Consider the following 16,002-nt stretch of genomic DNA (forward strand, 5'->3'; position numbering starts at 1 on the left):
TAAGCCTTAGGGGAGCAGGGAAGAAGTGGGTGTGGGTAGGATTCCAGCTATTTGGCCACCAGTCTGGTGAGTCAGAGGCTGGGCAGGCCGAGGCGGGCAGGCAGCCTGTCCCATGGATGGGTGGACACTTGATCCGGACACAGCCAAGGCCCAGGGGACTGACGCGCCCTTAGAGCTGCTCATCTGGCCTGAGGCATGCAATACGTATCCACCGGTTGTCCAGTGACCTTGGCCCCAGGTGCGGGCATTGCCTTCTCCCGGGGGCTGCCGGATCCCTCTCCCCCGCCCCGGTTATTTAGAGTCAGACTCTCTCACCCTGGCCCCCGCCCCTGACGGGGACGAGTCACGTTCCAGGAAAAGGAATCCCGCGTCTCTGGCGCCCCCGAGCGTCCAAGGAGAGCAAACACAGAGACGGTGTCGGGGTCCGACCCCTCTTCATACGTCAGTCAGCGGCAGGGCGCAAGCGCCGCAGCCGTTGGCCGGAAGCGCCAGGGAGAGGCTTGCTTCCTACTGGAGCCGGGCGCGGGAGCCTATAGGAGTTCTAGGAGGCGTGACCACAGACATTTATCCTATGGGCGCTTGGGGGCGAGACAGAACCTACCCAAGGGCCCAATGGAGCTGTGGGAGGCGGGGCCCACCGGGCGGTGGGAGCCTATCTTGGCTTGGAGTCTTGTGGGACGGCCCGGGTTCAGCCGCCACGTGAGTTCGCCAGGAGCTGCCGCAACACACACGGTGGGCAGCATGTCGGCGACTGGGGCGGTTCGAAAGAGGGGAAAGCCGGCCTCGGGGGCCGGGGCTGGTGCGGGGGCCGGCAAGTTGCGGCGAAAGGTGAGCACGGCGCTTTGGCGGGCCGGGGTCCATACTATGTTACTGGGCCATTATCCCCATCCGGGGGCCCCGGCACCGGTCCCCTCGACCCCGGGACCCCAGCTGGAGTCAGCTTCGTCCCGTTCTTCGCGCGCCAAATACTGAAAAATCCTTTCACTTTAGCCGGGGGCTACCGCCTTTCCCAGTGACTCTCGAGGGACCCTAAGGGGCCCTTGGTCGAGCCGGGGTGGTCGGGACCCCTGACCAAAGAAAGTATTATATAATTCCTAGGGCGACTCTTCTGGGGACAAGGGCAAGTCCAAGGGTGGCGGCAAGATGAATGAGGAGATCTCCAGCGACTCGGAGACTGAGAGGTGAGCTCTTTTTTTCCACCTAGTAGAAAAGAACACTGGGGCCCATTTGTGTATGGAAGGAGTACTCAATGACGGGGGCTAGAGCTGGGCCTAGAACCCAGGACTCTGACCCTTGATTCTCAGATCTTGATTCTTTCCTCCACTTTTTGACCCTGAGAACTGTCATTTCCTTCACTGCAGGGGCGGTCTCTGTGTGGGGAGGACCCCCAGTCCTAATGGGAGACCAGTGAGACCTTCCTTCATGACAGGGAGCTGAACTCCAGGCAAGGGGAGAGGGATGCAAGAAATGCTTGCTAGTTCTTCATTCTGTTCTCCCACAATTTCACAGTTATTGAGAGTGCCAGGCACTAGTTTCACTGTTGAGAGAACAGAGATGAGCAGGCAGGTGAAGACGGAATGTGTTGTGGTGGGATGTGTATCTTAGAGCTGCGTGTTGTCGGAACAGAGAAGGGGAGTTTAAATGGGGCCTGGAGAGATGAGGAGGGGTTCCTCATGGAGAGATAGGGAAGGCATTCAGGGACCAGAGAAAAGTCTGGGGGCTAAGTGGGCTAGATGGGAGATGAAGAGGATGGGAGGGTAGGCAGTGGGTGCATCTGGACTGTGGAGGGCTTTGCGTACCTCCTCCATTCTGCAGGTGATGGGGGTGGAGTATGTTGCAGAGTTCAGAGGGGGCTGGCAAGGTATCAGGCCTGACCCTGTGGCATGGAAGCTGTCATATCAGAGAATCCCGGTGCCTTCCTTAAGAGTTGGCTTTAGAAATTCTAATTCTAAAAGTTGAGTACATGTTGGCCTTAACCTGCTCACAGATTTAATATATACTTTTTGTAGTCTTAAGGTTACTGTGGGTGTGTGCCAGGCCCTGTGCTAAGCACTTTTAAATATTTTTAAAATGTATTGTGAAATGTATCAGCTACAGAAGAGTTAACGAAATGTAATTGTACCATAAAGAGTAATGATGAAATGATGAACCTCTGTGCACCCACCAGAACTAGACCATTCGTAGAAACTTAGAAGCCCCAACTGCCATTCCTGACTTAAGTTAATCATTTCTTTGGTTTCCTTCCTTCCTTTTTTTTTTCCTTTTCCCTTTTCTGATTCAGGTATAACTTACATACAGTAATATTTACCTTTCTTAGTGTACTGTTCTGTGAGTTGTGACAGTCGCATATAGTCGTGTAACTACCACCACTGTAAAGATATAGAAGGGTTTTACCACCCACCAAAATCCCCCATGGCTCCTTTGCAGTCAATTCCCACCCCACTCCAACCAGTAACTGCTGTCCCTAGAATTTTGCCTTTTCCAGAATGTTATTTGAGTGGAATTACAATGGTTGTATACTTGCTTTGATTTTCTTTAGAGTTCTGTCTTCTATGTGTGAACCCGAAACAATAGATTGATTCCTTGGGTAAACTGAGTAGAAGTTAAGACCCTGGTGTATGAGGGAAGGGCAGCACCAACCCTGTTGGCTGAAGACTTGCTGCGCACTGGGTACTAACCGGTCTCAGGAGCATGGTCAGGCCTTGGCTTCCTTGAGAATTTCCAAGGTCGTTTCTGGGGAAGTTGTGGGCAAGGTCATGGATGAGTCTAGGAAACAATTGGGCTACCTGACAGCGACTAGGTATCTACAGGCACTTGATCAGAGGGAACGGGCTGCCCTGGGTTTTCTGCTTCTGAGTTCCCGTGACTTACCTCCAGCTCCCAGGAGCAAGTCAAAGTAGGACTTATCTTGAGTGAGGGGCATGGAGGGGAAAGCAGGGACTTCACTAGCACAAGGTCAAGCCAGGCCCAGTTCAGCTTCACCTGGAATCCCATCCTCAGGGTAGAGGATGGTGCCTTGGCAGTGAGGATGGGGCGTTGATAGTCCCAACACGTCTGCCTCTTGGTTCCTTGCATCAGATCTGGGCTGGCTGCTCCCCTGTGTCTGGGGGGTCGTTGTTGTTCTGAGATCTACCGTTTCTGCTTTACATGTTGGATCTTCTGTTCCTGTCTCCCGTGCCTTCCCCAATCTTAGCTTACTCTCTTGTTCAGGGAGCACATCCTCCATCCTTAAAAGAAGGAGAAAGGACCACTTTTGTGGCACCTTGTACATCTGATATGTTTTCATTTATCATTAATGGTTTAACTGGCATGCCATTCCAGTGGTTAGCATTTTATTCCGAATTTTGTACGTGCAGCTCCTTTGTTTTCTGCTCTCAGTGTTGCTGTTGAGGCTTCTGGAGTCATTTTGATTCCTGACCCTTTGTATACGGTCTGATTTTTCTTGGAAGCCTGTAGAACCTTCTCTTTCCCTCCAGAGTTGAGAGATTTCCCAGTGATCTCTTTGGGTTTGGGGTCTGTTTTCACCCTTACGTTGGGCCCTGGGTGGGCCCTTTCAGTTTGGTAAGTCACATCTTTCAGTTTTCTGTGTGTGAGACCATTGGCCATGAGGGCTGGCAGGGATGGGGGTGTCAAGTGGCTGGGGAAGCAGCGAGGAGCACGGTCCTAGTGGCCAGAGGAGCGGGCCGAGCCCTCCTGCTCACAGCCTAGTTCCTCCTGCTCACAGCCTAGTTCCCAGGAGGAATGAGGAGGAGGAGGCGGAGGAGCTGGAGGAGACCGCACAGGAGAAGAAGCTGCGCTTGGCCAAGCTCTACCTTGAGCAGCTCAAGCAGCAAGGTGAGCCTGTGGACTGGGCAGGTGAGGGGCGGGGCCTATGCCTGAGTCTGCCTGCTGTGGCCCCAGCCACCTGGTGGGTGACTGATGCAGGTAGCCGGTGGGCTGCTGGGGCTGCTGCTGCTGGCGGCCCTGTGGGAGGGTGGCTAGGAGCTCTAATGGATCTTTTGGGGTGGGCCAGGCCTTCAGGGGGCTTCAGACTGATCTGATAAGTAAAGGCAGGGGGTGGGCAGGAGACCATCCAGCCCTCCCTCCCCTTTGGCTGAGGTGGCCTGAACTTCCATGGGACACAGCCCAAATGTTCAGGGCCCAGGACTGAGGTGGTGGGTGGGGATGGGAAGGGAAAAGTGGGGTGTTGTTGGCCTGGGTTTACTTGGCTTGGTCTGTCCTACACAGAGGAGGAGAAGGCCGAGGCCCGCGAATTTGAGGAGGACCAGGTGGCAGGGAGGCTGAAGGAGGACGTGGTGAGTGTGGAGGGAGGGTGGTGGGAGGGAAGGGATGGGGCTGGTCCTGCTCCTGGGATCTCACCTCTCTCCTCTCCATGCAGCTCGAGCAGAGAGGCAGGCTGCAGAAGTCGGTGGCAAAGGAGGTGAGCAGACAGGGCACTTTGGTGTCAGATTGGAGGGAATCACTTGGGTTGGTGGGCAGATGGCCCAACTGGGGACTCAGGCTGTGGGGTGTTTGCTCTGGAACATAGTGGGCACTTGGGCAGACAGGGTCAGGTAATGGTCTGGTCTTGGCAGCCCTGGGTCCGGTTTTCCTTCTGGGCAGTGTGGTGGGAAAGGATGGCATGTGTGTGTGTGGAGGGGGGCCTTCCTGCCCCTAGTTGCAGTGACCCGGTCCCTGCCTGCCTAGATCCAGGCCCCAGACCCTGCTGACATTCGAATCTTACGGGGCCACCAGCTGTCCATCACATGTTTGGTTATCACCCCTGACGACCTGGCCATCTTTTCTGCCGCCAAAGACTGCACCATTATTAAGTGTGAGTGAGTGCCTGCGTGGGGGTGCAGCTGTGAGGGATCATCTGGGCCAGCTGGTCTGGGGAGGAAGAAATAATCAGGGAAAACTGAGACCCGACGGGGGAAGCTTCCGGAGACAGGTTTGCTTCCAAAGAGGTGTTCTCTGGATGACAGTGGAAGCTTCTGCCCAGGAGTGGGACTTGTGAGCTCCCTGTCAATGTCATTGGAGATGATGGAGTGGAGGCAGGATGATGATTTAATGGGAGTTGATGCTTCAGTTGGGCAGTTGGACTAGAGGACAGCTGAGGCTCTGCGCAGTCCTGGGATTGAGTTCCTGGTCCTCCTGGGTTCCTGGCCTTTGACCACTGAGGGCTGTCCTCATCCACCCATAGTAGTAACAGGAAGAGCTCGTACCATCAGTCCCAAGCACTTTCCTGTCCCTTTTCTTCTGGGCTTCATGGCTGCTCTTTGGGATTATTGTCACCACTTAACAGATGAGGAAACTGAGGTGACTTGTCCAGGGGCTCACAGTGGCTAAACCAGATCTTCTGACCTGAGGCCAGGAGTTTTTCCATGGTGCCACGCTGCCCTTGAGGGGGGTTGCCAGACAGTCCTGCCTTGTGTCCCAGTAGCATCTCTCTTCCCCCTTGGTGTCAGGGAGTGTGGAAAGTGGACGGAAGCTTCATGTGATCCCTCGAGCCAAGAAGGGTGCCGAGGGGCAGCCCTCCGGCCATAGTAGCCACGTCCTCTGCATGGCCATCTCCTCCGATGGCAAGTACCTGGTAAGGCAGGATTGGCCCCGGGAGTAGGTGAGAGGTGTGGGCACATGGTGGGTGCCCATGGCCATTGCCCTTGTCTCCATAGGCCTCGGGTGACCGCAGCAAGCTCATTCTCATTTGGGAGGCCCAGAGCTGCCAGCACCTGTACACCTTCACGGGACACCGGGACGCCGTGTCGGTGAGAAGCTGGGCCTCCTTTAGTGGACGTTTCTCGAGCACCCGAGTGGGCCAGGCATGGTACTGGGATCCAGGGAATGGTGTGAAAGAGGCAGTGGGTCCCCATCCTCAGGGAACCTGCACTTTGGTGAACAGGACAGAAACAGGGTGAAGCAATAGGGAAGAGCTGGGGGAGACTGAGTCGAGCTTGCCTAGGGAGAGGGAGGCCTGAGAAGTCTGTACTTGCTTGAGGGCAGGCAAGTGTGCCCCTGGCTCCACGTAGAGCCCCACAGCGCTCTTGATGGGGGCTGGCTTCCTGTGCCACGTGACCTGCTTTTCAGGATGTCCTCCCTGGGCCTGACCTCTGTCTCTCCTGCTGTAGTCCAGATTCCTTTTGCCCTCTTTCCATGCACCCTTAGGGGCTGGCATTCCGCAGAGGCACCCACCAGCTCTACAGCACGTCCCACGACCGCTCTGTAAAGGTGTGGAATGTGGCAGAGAACTCCTACGTGGAGACGCTGTGAGTATGCGCAGACAGAGGGCACGCGGATGTGTGCGTGCAGGTTCACGGGTGACCCCATCCTCCCTCTGTCCCCCTCTCCAGCTTCGGGCACCAGGATGCTGTGGCTGCACTGGATGCCCTGAGCAGGGAGTGCTGCGTGACCGCCGGGGGCCGGGACGGGACCGTGCGTGTGTGGAAGATCCCCGAGGAGTCCCAGCTTGTCTTCTACGGCCACCAGTAAGGTGGCCTGCTGCACCGGGCATTGAGGGGGCCACCCGCATAGGCTGGGGGTGAGGTTGGGCCACGTCCCTCATGGTGCCTTTCTCCAGGGGCTCCATTGACAGCATCCAGCTCATCAACGAGGAGCACATGGTGTCGGGTGCAGACGATGGGTAAGTGCTGCCTTCTACCACTGCCACTGCCCCTGGACTTGCCGCGTAGAATCCTCCTGCTCGGGAGCTGTAGTAACCCCTTTCCATAGATGAGGACATTGAGGCAAAGAGCGCAGGGGACCTGGTCTGCTTCCTGTGGCTGGTGTGCATTTGGTCCCTTCCTGCCGTGTGGCCCTTCTGCCCTGCCCCTGGCCCCCTCACTGACCGTGCTCCCTGTCCACAGTTCTGTAGCCTTGTGGGGCCTCTCTAAGAAGCGGCCACTTGCCCTGCAGCGTGAGGCCCATGGGCTGCGGGGGGAGCTGGGCTTGGAGCAGCCCTTCTGGGTGTCATCGGTGGCAGCCCTGCTCAACACGGACCTCGTGGCCACAGGTGGGTGCCCTGTGTGGCAGAAAGGAGGGGATCTCAGGGTGGGCTGGTGACGGGGGTGCTCACTGTCTCCCTGTCCCCCAGGCTCTCACAGCAACTCTGTGCGGCTCTGGCAATGCGGGGAGGGCTTCCGGCAGCTTGACCTTCTCTGCGACATCCCCCTGGTGAGTGAGGCTTGAATACCCAGCCTGTTTTTACCACACTCCCAAGGCCCGTTACAGTGTTTTCCTGCCAGAAGGGCGGTTCCTCAGAGCAGGGCCAGCTATGATTTCTCTTTCTAGCCCCAGCTCCTAGCACAGGGCCTGCAGGAACCCTCCCTTCTTCCTCTCCCTTCCCCGCCTCCACTCCCCTCCTTGTCCTAGGCCCTGTCCTGGTTACTGGGGTACAAGGCAGGGAAGTGTGGGCAAAGGCATGGAGGGCCTGGCCCTGTGATGGGATCTGCATGACTGGTGCCAGACTGAATGCCAGGCTAGGGTGTGTGGACTTGGTGCAACCTAGGGCAGAGTGGCAGGATCTGTCAGTGACTTCTAGTGACAGTTCAGGGCTTGGGTCAATGGTGATGGTCATGGAGTCTCCAGAGCCAGGACCAGGAGCCAGGCCCTACTTGGTGTACACCATCTCCTTCATCCCCACAAACTCTCTGCGAGGCCTGTGCTCTACTTTCCCCATCTCACAGAGGTGGATGCTGAGGCCCTGAGGGGTAGAGGGCTGGCCCAGGTGGCAGGACGCAGAGCAGGGATTTAACCCAGGCTGGGCCTTTGACTGTGATGCTGGGGCTGTGGTGAGGGATCTGTTCTCACATCTTACTGCCTTGTCCCTCCCTCTTCTCAGGTGGGCTTTATCAATAGCCTCAAGTTCTCCAGTGCTGGGGACTTCCTGGTGGCCGGGGTAGGGCAGGAGCACAGGTATGAGGCACTTCTCGAGGGGTGCGGGTGGGGCAAATGGCATAGGGTGGGTGGCTGGGTGGGAATGGGGTGGGGCTGGGCCCGCCCTCAGCTGCTCCTCTCGCCCCTGCAGGCTTGGCCGGTGGTGGCGGATCAAAGAGGCCCGGAACTCCGTCTGCATCATCCCTCTCCACAGGGCCCCCAGGCCCCCTACTGCTGGCTCCTGACTCTCTCATCCCCTTTATTTAAGTTCTTCCCAGGCCATCCCCTGCCTTCTTTGTATTAAAAGCCTCCTCTTCTGGGCCTTGTCTCCTCTAGCTTCTTGACTGGGGAGGGCAGGGGGATGGCAGGGGATGGCTTAGTAAAGGCCTGGGGGCTTTATCCTTTCCAGCGAATTTGGGGATGGAGCCCTCAGCTGGCTTCTGGCTCCTAGACCCTGAGTATCCTCTACGACTTTGTTAGGCCAGCTTTCCACCCAGTGCTCCGGGCTGGTTGGGGTCAGAAGCTGCTGATCCCTCAGCTAAGAAGCTGTGGCTGTTCAGTGTGTGTAAGGGCTGGCTGTGGGGTCTGAGGACTGAAAGAAAGACAGTTAGACCTACAAGTCAGGCTGATCTGCACCACCCAGGCCAGGTTAGGAAGCTTTAGGAGCTAGACTGCCCTTGGGGTGAGGGTCCGGGTGGAGGTGGGACCCTGCATTGCTCACTGCTTGGGGACAGTGTCAGAAGTGGGAATAGCTCTGCCCTTGGTCTAAATGACAGCCAGGCTGCATGATTCCTCACAACAGTGACCCTGCCAGGTTAATGTGTTCTCCTGATTCCACCAACTGGATAATTCAGCTTCTGCCATGGAGTGAAGTAAAGAGGAGGTGGAGAGGCTGATTGGAGAGGCAGCAGTGCAGGGAAGTGTCCTCTTCAATGGAAAATGAGCAAGGTGTGTTAAGGATCGGCTCTGAACTTTCCCTTAATGCCTTGGGCCCAACAGCTGAGCCTACGGTTCTCAAGCGGCAGCGTGGTCCCCTTGGGGGAGGAAGCTACAGGGCTTCCCTCCTGCTCCCCTGCTCATGAGGCCTCCCCCTTGGACAGACCTGCTCCTACCTTCATTCTCCTGGGGCCAGAAGGGTCAGGTTCAGATTGAACCCCTGAAAACCCTGTTGTGGATCAGAGGATGTTACTAGAATTCACTCCTTATGTCCCGCCTTAAATAGAGCTCAACAACAGCATACACATACCTCTTGAATAATATTGCAAGTAACACGGAAATGCCCCTTAATACACAAACCCCTTTTCCATTAGCACATTCCCAGGGAGAAAGGAAAGTTTGAAAATAAATGCTTTTGGAATTGAAACTGAAAATAATCCCTCTTACAGCTTCTAGTCTCAGCCTTGGTCAGCTGAGACTTCTGCTGTAGTTGGGCTCTTCCTTCCTCCCAAGCAATGGGAAGTCATGAGAGGGTTGAAAGCAGAAAAGTAATAGGATCTGGTTCACAATAAAAAGAAAAAACAAGTCACTGCTCTGTGGAGAATTAATTAGTAAATGTTTGGGAGAAGAAGGGCATCCACTTAGGAAGCTATAGTAAATAGCAGGTGAGAGGTGATGGTGGTGTGAGAGGGCCAGCAGAAGTGGGGAGGCAGAGCTATGGTTGGGTTGTGTTTGGAGGTGACGCCAACAGATCTTGCTGATCTGTTAATTGTGGGATGAGATGAATGTGGCACCACAGACAGTGTGACATTTACCAAGATGAGAAAGACCAGGTGGAGAAAGCAGGATGAGAAGGATCAGCAGTTTAGTTTGCAGTGTCTAGTAGATGTAGGGAAGTTGAGTAGGCAATGAGCTCACTGCTATATGTTTTATAACATACGAAGCCATGTGATTCTGAGGTGCAGAATTACACCTCCCACCTCACACTCCAGTGGTCTCAAGTGCTCTCCTGTCTTCTCCCCTGATGGACTCAAGGCCACAATTAGATGGGTGAGGGGCAGCCACTGTAGCAGCTCTTAGCTCTGTTCGTAGCTCTGAACCATGCAAAAGACACTAGGTGGGGCCCTCCCCATCTCTGCCTGTTCCTGTCCTCTGAAGACCCCCCGGTCATCATGAGGCCTTGGTACCCTCTCAGAGTCACAGGCCCAGGGGTCACTGAGGTGCATTTCTTACTCCTTTCAAAACACTGAGGTGAGCAGCATGACTGAGGGGTGGGGAGGAACTGAGAGAACAGCAGGTAGGGCTCAAAACATCAAAGGGATGCGGGTCCTACTAACCACTTTGTGGACCCCATCAGGAAGCCCACCACAAGCCACTTAGGATACCTCACCTCCAGATCCCGCAACTGGCATACAGGCACCCACAATCTACCCAGAAAACTACTGGAATAAGAAAATTTAGCAAGCAGGCAAGATACCTATGGTATTGTGTGCAAGTATCTGTGAATATACTAAAAAACACTGAACCGTGCACTTTAAGGGGGTGAATTGTATGACATGTGAATTATATTCCAACAAAGCTGTTTATAAATAAAAATCAAAAGCACCCCCGAGGGTTTCCCTGGTGGCGCAGTGGTTGAGAGTCCGCCTGCCGATGCAGGGGACACGGGTTCGTGTCCCGGTCCGGGAAGATGCCACATGCCGCGGAGCGGCTGGGCCCATGACCCATGGCCGCTAAGCCTGCACGTCCAGAGCCTGTGCTCCGCAACGGGAGAGGCCACAACAGTGAGAGGCCCGCGTACCAAAAAAAAAAAAAAAAAAAAGCACCCCCGAAACTGAAAGATTCAAGGGCAATATACAAAAATCAACTGTATGAGCAGTTGGGGAATTCTTGATATAGAAGTGCAAAGTTGAAGGATTTACATTATCTGATTTCAAGACTTACTGTCTTGAAAAACTATAAAGTTACAGTAATCAGGACAGGTGGTGTTAGAGTAAGAACAGACAAACAGATCAATGATACAGAATAGAGAAGCCAGAAATAGACTCACATTTACACAGTCTATTGATTTTTTTAATGTACCAAGATAATTCAATGCAGAAAGGAAATACATTTTTCACTGGAAAAAAAAATCTTGACCCCTATCTAACATCATAGCCAAAAAAAAAAAAAAAAAATTAATTCAAGATGGATCACAGACCTAAACAAAAACTAAAGCTAAACTTATATAAAGCTTCTAGAAGAAAACCCATGAGAATTATTTTGTGACCCTGGAGTCGACAAAGATTTCCTAGGACAGAGAAAGTGCTAAGTATAAAATATTGATAGACTGGACTTCATCCAAATTAAAACCATCTGTTCATCAAAAGACAGCATTTTAAAAAGTCACAGGCTAGGGAAAAGAATATTTACAATACATGTATCTGACAAAGGACTCATATCGAGTATAAGAACTTCTAGAACTCAGTAATAAAGACAAACAATCCAATAAAAGTGGACAAAAGGCTTAAACCAATACTTCATAAAAGAAGATATATGAATGGCCACTAAACACATGCTCCTCATAATTGGATCCATGAGCATTTGAGGACTGAAGGGAGAAATTAAAGTCCCTGCGCTCTAAGGGCACAGGAAAGATCCCACATATGGAGCCTGGGTAAACGAGGGGGCTGGGTCCCAAGATGGAGGCAGACTCAGACAGGAAAGAGGCCAGAGACTGGGGTGTTGGTGAATGTGGTGACCCTAGGGGCAGGGAGGGTGCTGGGGCTTTGAATGCCACCAGGACCTGCTCAGACTCAATCCAGTGGGCAGGGAGGAGCTGCCCCAGGGGCTGAGGAGCAGAGAGGTGACACCATCCAAGCAAAGGTTTTGAGGGTATGCTGGGCAAGTGGCCTGGGGTGAGCATGATGGGGGTGAGCCTCCTTCTCCAACCCCGTTCTTCTCCACCATTCTTCTCACCCTCTACCAGAGTTTCACCCCAGAGGCTCTCAGTAGACCCCCTCAGGGAAGAGTGGGAAGGAGAGAAGAAAGGAGGGGTCAGTGAGGGTGTCAATGGGATCAGCCCTCTGAATATGCTCCCAGCCCCAGAGCCTGCTGGGGAAGGAAAGCACTGCTCGTCCTGGGGGCCTCACAGATTTCCCTGGTATTGTATGAATGGGTCAGCAATTCAACTCTTCTAAGGTAATCATTGGTAGCAGTTTGGTCTATATACCTTTCTCCCTCTTTACCTGCGTTTATAGCATACGTGTATAATTATATATCTTGACAGTTTTTTACCATCCCATCCAATGATGGTTTTATATCCCATCCAATGGGATCATAATGATGTTCAGCTTTTTCACTTACAAATACATCTTGGGTATACCTTCTCATCAGTACATATGGATCAAATTCATTATTTTTCAACAGTTATGTTGTATTTTATAGTTTGAATGGACTATAAACCATTAAATCAACGCCCAATTTTACCAACTGGGGATATCACCAGTGACTACCTTTATACACCTTTACATCAATGGGCCACTATTTCTGGTGTCTTGCTTTTGTAGCTAGGGCTTTGGCCGTTTCCAGCAGAAAAGAATGGACAGCACTTCTGTCTTTTCTTTGGAGGGGGCTTAACTGTCGGGAGCCAGCCTGGTGCTTGAGTCATAACTGCCCTTATGACATCATAGGTCTCCCTCCCCCACTTTCTCTCCATGCCATGACTAGAGGAACACAGACCTGAGGGGATTTGAACCATCTACACCCAATCCATGTGGGACCAATGGTGAGTAAGAGAGAGACTGACACACTAGGCTTTTTTAGGGATGTCCCCATAAATCTCTCGGGATGAGGGGATCTCCCTGACATCTGAATACTCTGGGAAGCCCTGTACGCTGGCGATGTGTGGGTTACTTAATGGAGAGGGAGGGAGAGCAGCCTCCCTCTTGCCTTTCCCCTAACTGCTGATTGCAGGAGAAGGACCAGCCCAAAACAATTAATGAACACACCAAAAATGAGCCTCAGCAGAATGAGCTGATCTTGAAATCTTTACCGCCAGCACCATTATCGAACTTAGAGAAGGCAGAGGCAGGAGGAGCCTGGACTTGGATGTCTCTGGTCTTTGTGTCCTAATGCTTGTGGCTAGTGTCTTTTGTATGTTCCAGAGCTAAGAACAGGAATAAACTCATTCTTGTCTGTCCTCTTTCCCCATATTTTTCTAGGCTAAACAAGAGAATATAGCTGCAACAAAGGGAGTAGATGATGCTAATAAGAGATTCAGAGCAGTATGATCCCCCCACCCAGATGACACGGGGCTGGGGGTGGGAATGTGGCAGTTGTGTTTGTGGAATGGAATGGCCAACATATGCGAAGCTGAGCTTAATCAATGGTGTGTGTGTGTGTGTGTGTGTGTGTGTGTGTGTGTGTGTATGTGTGTTTGAGCGTGTGCATGTATGTTTGTTTGCTAATTAAGATTTAAAGTTTGAAAGTCAAGAGAAGTGAAGATGGGGAAGAGATAAGAGGTAGAATTTTATGGGATGTGGGAACTTTTAATACTATGTTATCACAGAGGAAGAGAGCAGGTTGTGGATTGGAGCTGCAGTCAAGGATGAAAGAGCAGGATTAGAAGAGGAAGCCACTTCTCCAGTAGCTGAGTGGTGTCTGAAGGGAAGGATCATGGATCCTGGTCAGGCTCAGGTGGACTATGATAACCCTTTGATCATGGTATTCTTGCTCTAGGCTGGCCAACTTGACCCATGTAAAACTGGGTAGCCAGGACAGATATACTACCATTTTACAGATGGGAGCTCTGAGATTCAGAGGTCAATGTGATGTATCCATGTCCATTAACCAGAGTGGGGCAAAGAAAGGACACCTACCTACCTGGTCTTCTGGTTCCAGCCAGTGCCTTGCCCAGTGCTCTTGAGGTTCAGAAGAAGGGGTGATTGTTGATAGGGCATCAGGATCCCTTCCTGGCACACCCTGGGGCTGAAGTGGGTGGGGAATATCCTCCAAATGTCTCGTCTTTTTTCTTGTTAGATCCCAAGAACCCAAAACAGGCCTCCCATCAGTAATCCAGAAGTAGTAAAGATCCAGGCCTGGTGGCGGGGCACTCTGGTGTGCAGCACACTGCTGCACGTGGCTCTCAGAGTGTGGATCATTCAGGGCTGGTGGAGGCATAAGCTGGTGAAGCTGCATGAGAACAGGCAGCGGACAGCTCTGGAGAACTTTACACGGAAGGAGTGGGTAGCAGTCAGGCTGCAGTCCTGGGTCCGCATGTGGCACATCTGTTGGCGCTACTGCCATTTGCTCAACGCTGCCCGCATCATCCAGGCCTACTGGAGATGCCACTCCTGCGCTTCCCAGGGTTTCATCAAGGACCACTACAGAGTCACGGCCAACCAGCTGCATCTCGAACTCGAGATCTTGCTGGGCTCAGGGCCTTGCATTGTGACAGAGTGTATTCCCCTTCCAATAAAGCAGTGAAGTGGTCTTTCCCCAGCTTCTCTCTGCTTGATAAGCTCCAGGAGGTCAGGGCCAATGATGGCAAATAGTTAGCATCTCATATGCTAGCTCTGAGGAATTGGCAGGGGTTGTCTGAGGAGGAGGATTTTGAGCCACTGTCCAGACTGAGCAGAGACTGATTGATTAGCAACGTCTGACATAGGTAGGAAAGTTGGGGGTACAGATCTGCCATGCTGCCAACTCAGGGAGCATCACTCATGTTCAGTCTATGGAAATGGTGCCTCTCCCTAAGGCTGTGTATAATGGAAGCCTGGGGCAGGGGTGGGGTTGTTGCGCACAGCAGCACTTTTGCCAGGAATTCACTCACCAGGTCTAGTTGCTCTGGGTGTGATCTCCCAGCCACCCCCATGGCTGAGAGGAGCACACCCACCCCAAGCTCTTGATCCTGGCTCCTGTTGGTTCGTAAACTGGCCCCTGTACATGGAGGGCAAGAAAAGACCGAAGAAAGAGGCAGATTACCCCAGATTAGTAGGTGGCAGGTTTAGTAAGCAAGGGAACTTATTTACAAGACATGTCTTGGGCGGCCACAGACAAGTAGATCTCCGTACTTGCTTGCCAGACTCTTGCAAGTTTATATAGAGGCCTTAATGAGGTTCAGCCACATATACCACCCAGATGTTCTCGAGAACACATTACTCTCTCAAGGCTGAATCCCTGAAAATGCCTCCCACTGTGGGAATGGCAGGCAGAACATACATTCCCAGGACAGGGGAGGGGGTGAGGGGCATCTAATTGCCTGGGTCTAGCTTGTGAGTACAGCTGGCGGTCACATCCTTTCAGTGACCTCCAACAGCTCCCTGCTGTATCTTCATACTTGACCTCCAAGTCAGAGTCTGAGCTCCAAACTGAAAATGGTTAGACTGCATAGCCCCTGTCCTCACTCCTACCTCAAACTCTGTCCCTCACTCTCTGATTCCGAATGCAGGCTAGGACTCATTCCCCTCCAGACCTGGTTGGTGTGGGAAGTTCCAGAGGTGTGGAGATGGAGAAAGAAGGCAACCCACTTCTAGCCAAACCTTCTGGTGAGTGTCATCCCCTAGGCTATCACAGACCTAGAGCTGAGAAGCCATCAGTTGTGTCTGCCTCTCCCTCTCCCCAGTCTCTGCAAGAATTGATCCAGGTGGAGCTGAGACCTCTGACAGTCCCTTCTTGTGAAAAGCTGCCACCTGGGGTGAGACTGGCGCCTAAGTGATGATAAAGGGCCGGTTAAGAGGTCAAGGTTAGGCTGCCCTTCTGCCCATCTGGGCACTGCTGTTCCGTGGTTTCCTGCAGAGGGAGGGGTCTAAGGTCTTGGGTTATTCGCCATTAAACCTGCAAACTCAGAAGCCCTATGTCCAGCCCAGCTCCATCTCCATCTCCTCTGCCCTGGCAAGTTGGTCCTTCAGCTCACATTGCCCAGAAATCTCATGCTCCAGCTCTCTGTCTTGCTCTAGGGCTTGAGCTCTGTCTTTCTTGCTTTGTCCTTCTGTGTCCTGCCCTGTCTCACTCAGGTCCTAGTCTCTCGCTCTTGCTCTGAAGGACTTCTATCTCCTCTCTCCTTGCTTCTCTCTACTGTGTTCAATGTCTCAGAGTAAAGAGCAAGGACTTTGCAGCCAGACCAAGCTAGGTCACACCAACCATGGCTTCCCCACTCACTGCTGTGTGGCTGCAGACATGTCATTTTCCCTCTCAGAGCCCCAGTTTCCTGAGCTGTGAAGTGGGGCTAATGAT

General features: G+C 52.9%; 2 protein-coding genes across 2 annotated transcripts; both read left to right on the plus strand.

Moving 5' to 3' along the window:
* The first annotated feature begins 677 nt into the window (after positions 1 to 677).
* On the plus strand, positions 678 to 8,172 carry RRP9 (ribosomal RNA processing 9, U3 small nucleolar RNA binding protein). The gene is made up of 15 exons (XM_060161690.1): positions 678 to 828; positions 1,099 to 1,181; positions 3,725 to 3,834; positions 4,228 to 4,295; positions 4,379 to 4,420; positions 4,687 to 4,813; positions 5,448 to 5,572; positions 5,655 to 5,747; positions 6,145 to 6,245; positions 6,330 to 6,464; positions 6,557 to 6,619; positions 6,843 to 6,988; positions 7,070 to 7,149; positions 7,817 to 7,890; positions 8,003 to 8,172. The coding sequence occupies exons 1-15, from the start codon at positions 742 to 744 to the stop codon at positions 8,094 to 8,096; spliced, it is 1,428 nt and encodes a 475-aa protein (XP_060017673.1). The 5' UTR covers positions 678 to 741; the 3' UTR covers positions 8,097 to 8,172.
* Positions 8,173 to 11,690: 3,518 nt separating this feature from the next.
* On the plus strand, positions 11,691 to 14,253 carry IQCF1 (IQ motif containing F1). The gene is made up of 4 exons (XM_060163846.1): positions 11,691 to 11,699; positions 12,742 to 12,855; positions 12,990 to 13,052; positions 13,807 to 14,253. Exons 1-4 carry the CDS (start codon positions 11,691 to 11,693, stop codon positions 14,251 to 14,253), a joined length of 633 nt encoding a protein of 210 aa, XP_060019829.1.
* The last annotated feature ends 1,749 nt before the right edge of the window (positions 14,254 to 16,002 follow it).

Source organism: Lagenorhynchus albirostris, chromosome 10, assembly GCF_949774975.1.
Source record: "Lagenorhynchus albirostris chromosome 10, mLagAlb1.1, whole genome shotgun sequence".
In the NCBI taxonomy this organism is placed as follows: Eukaryota; Metazoa; Chordata; class Mammalia; order Artiodactyla; family Delphinidae; genus Lagenorhynchus; species Lagenorhynchus albirostris.

Excerpts from the sequence above, each read along its gene's own strand:
- RRP9 (XM_060161690.1), top strand. The coding sequence starts at position 742 with ATGTCGGCGACTGGGGCGGTTCGAAAGAGGGGAAAGCCGGCCTCGGGG. Across the intron at positions 829-1,098 it reads CCGGCAAGTTGCGGCGAAAG|GGCGACTCTTCTGGGGACAA; the intron begins GTGAGCACGGCG and ends TATAATTCCTAG. Across the intron at positions 4,296-4,378 it reads GGAGGCTGAAGGAGGACGTG|CTCGAGCAGAGAGGCAGGCT; the intron begins GTGAGTGTGGAG and ends CTCTCCATGCAG.
- IQCF1 (XM_060163846.1), top strand. Across the intron at positions 12,856-12,989 it reads CGAACTTAGAGAAGGCAGAG|GCTAAACAAGAGAATATAGC; the intron begins GCAGGAGGAGCC and ends ATATTTTTCTAG. Across the intron at positions 13,053-13,806 it reads CTAATAAGAGATTCAGAGCA|ATCCCAAGAACCCAAAACAG; the intron begins GTATGATCCCCC and ends TTTTCTTGTTAG.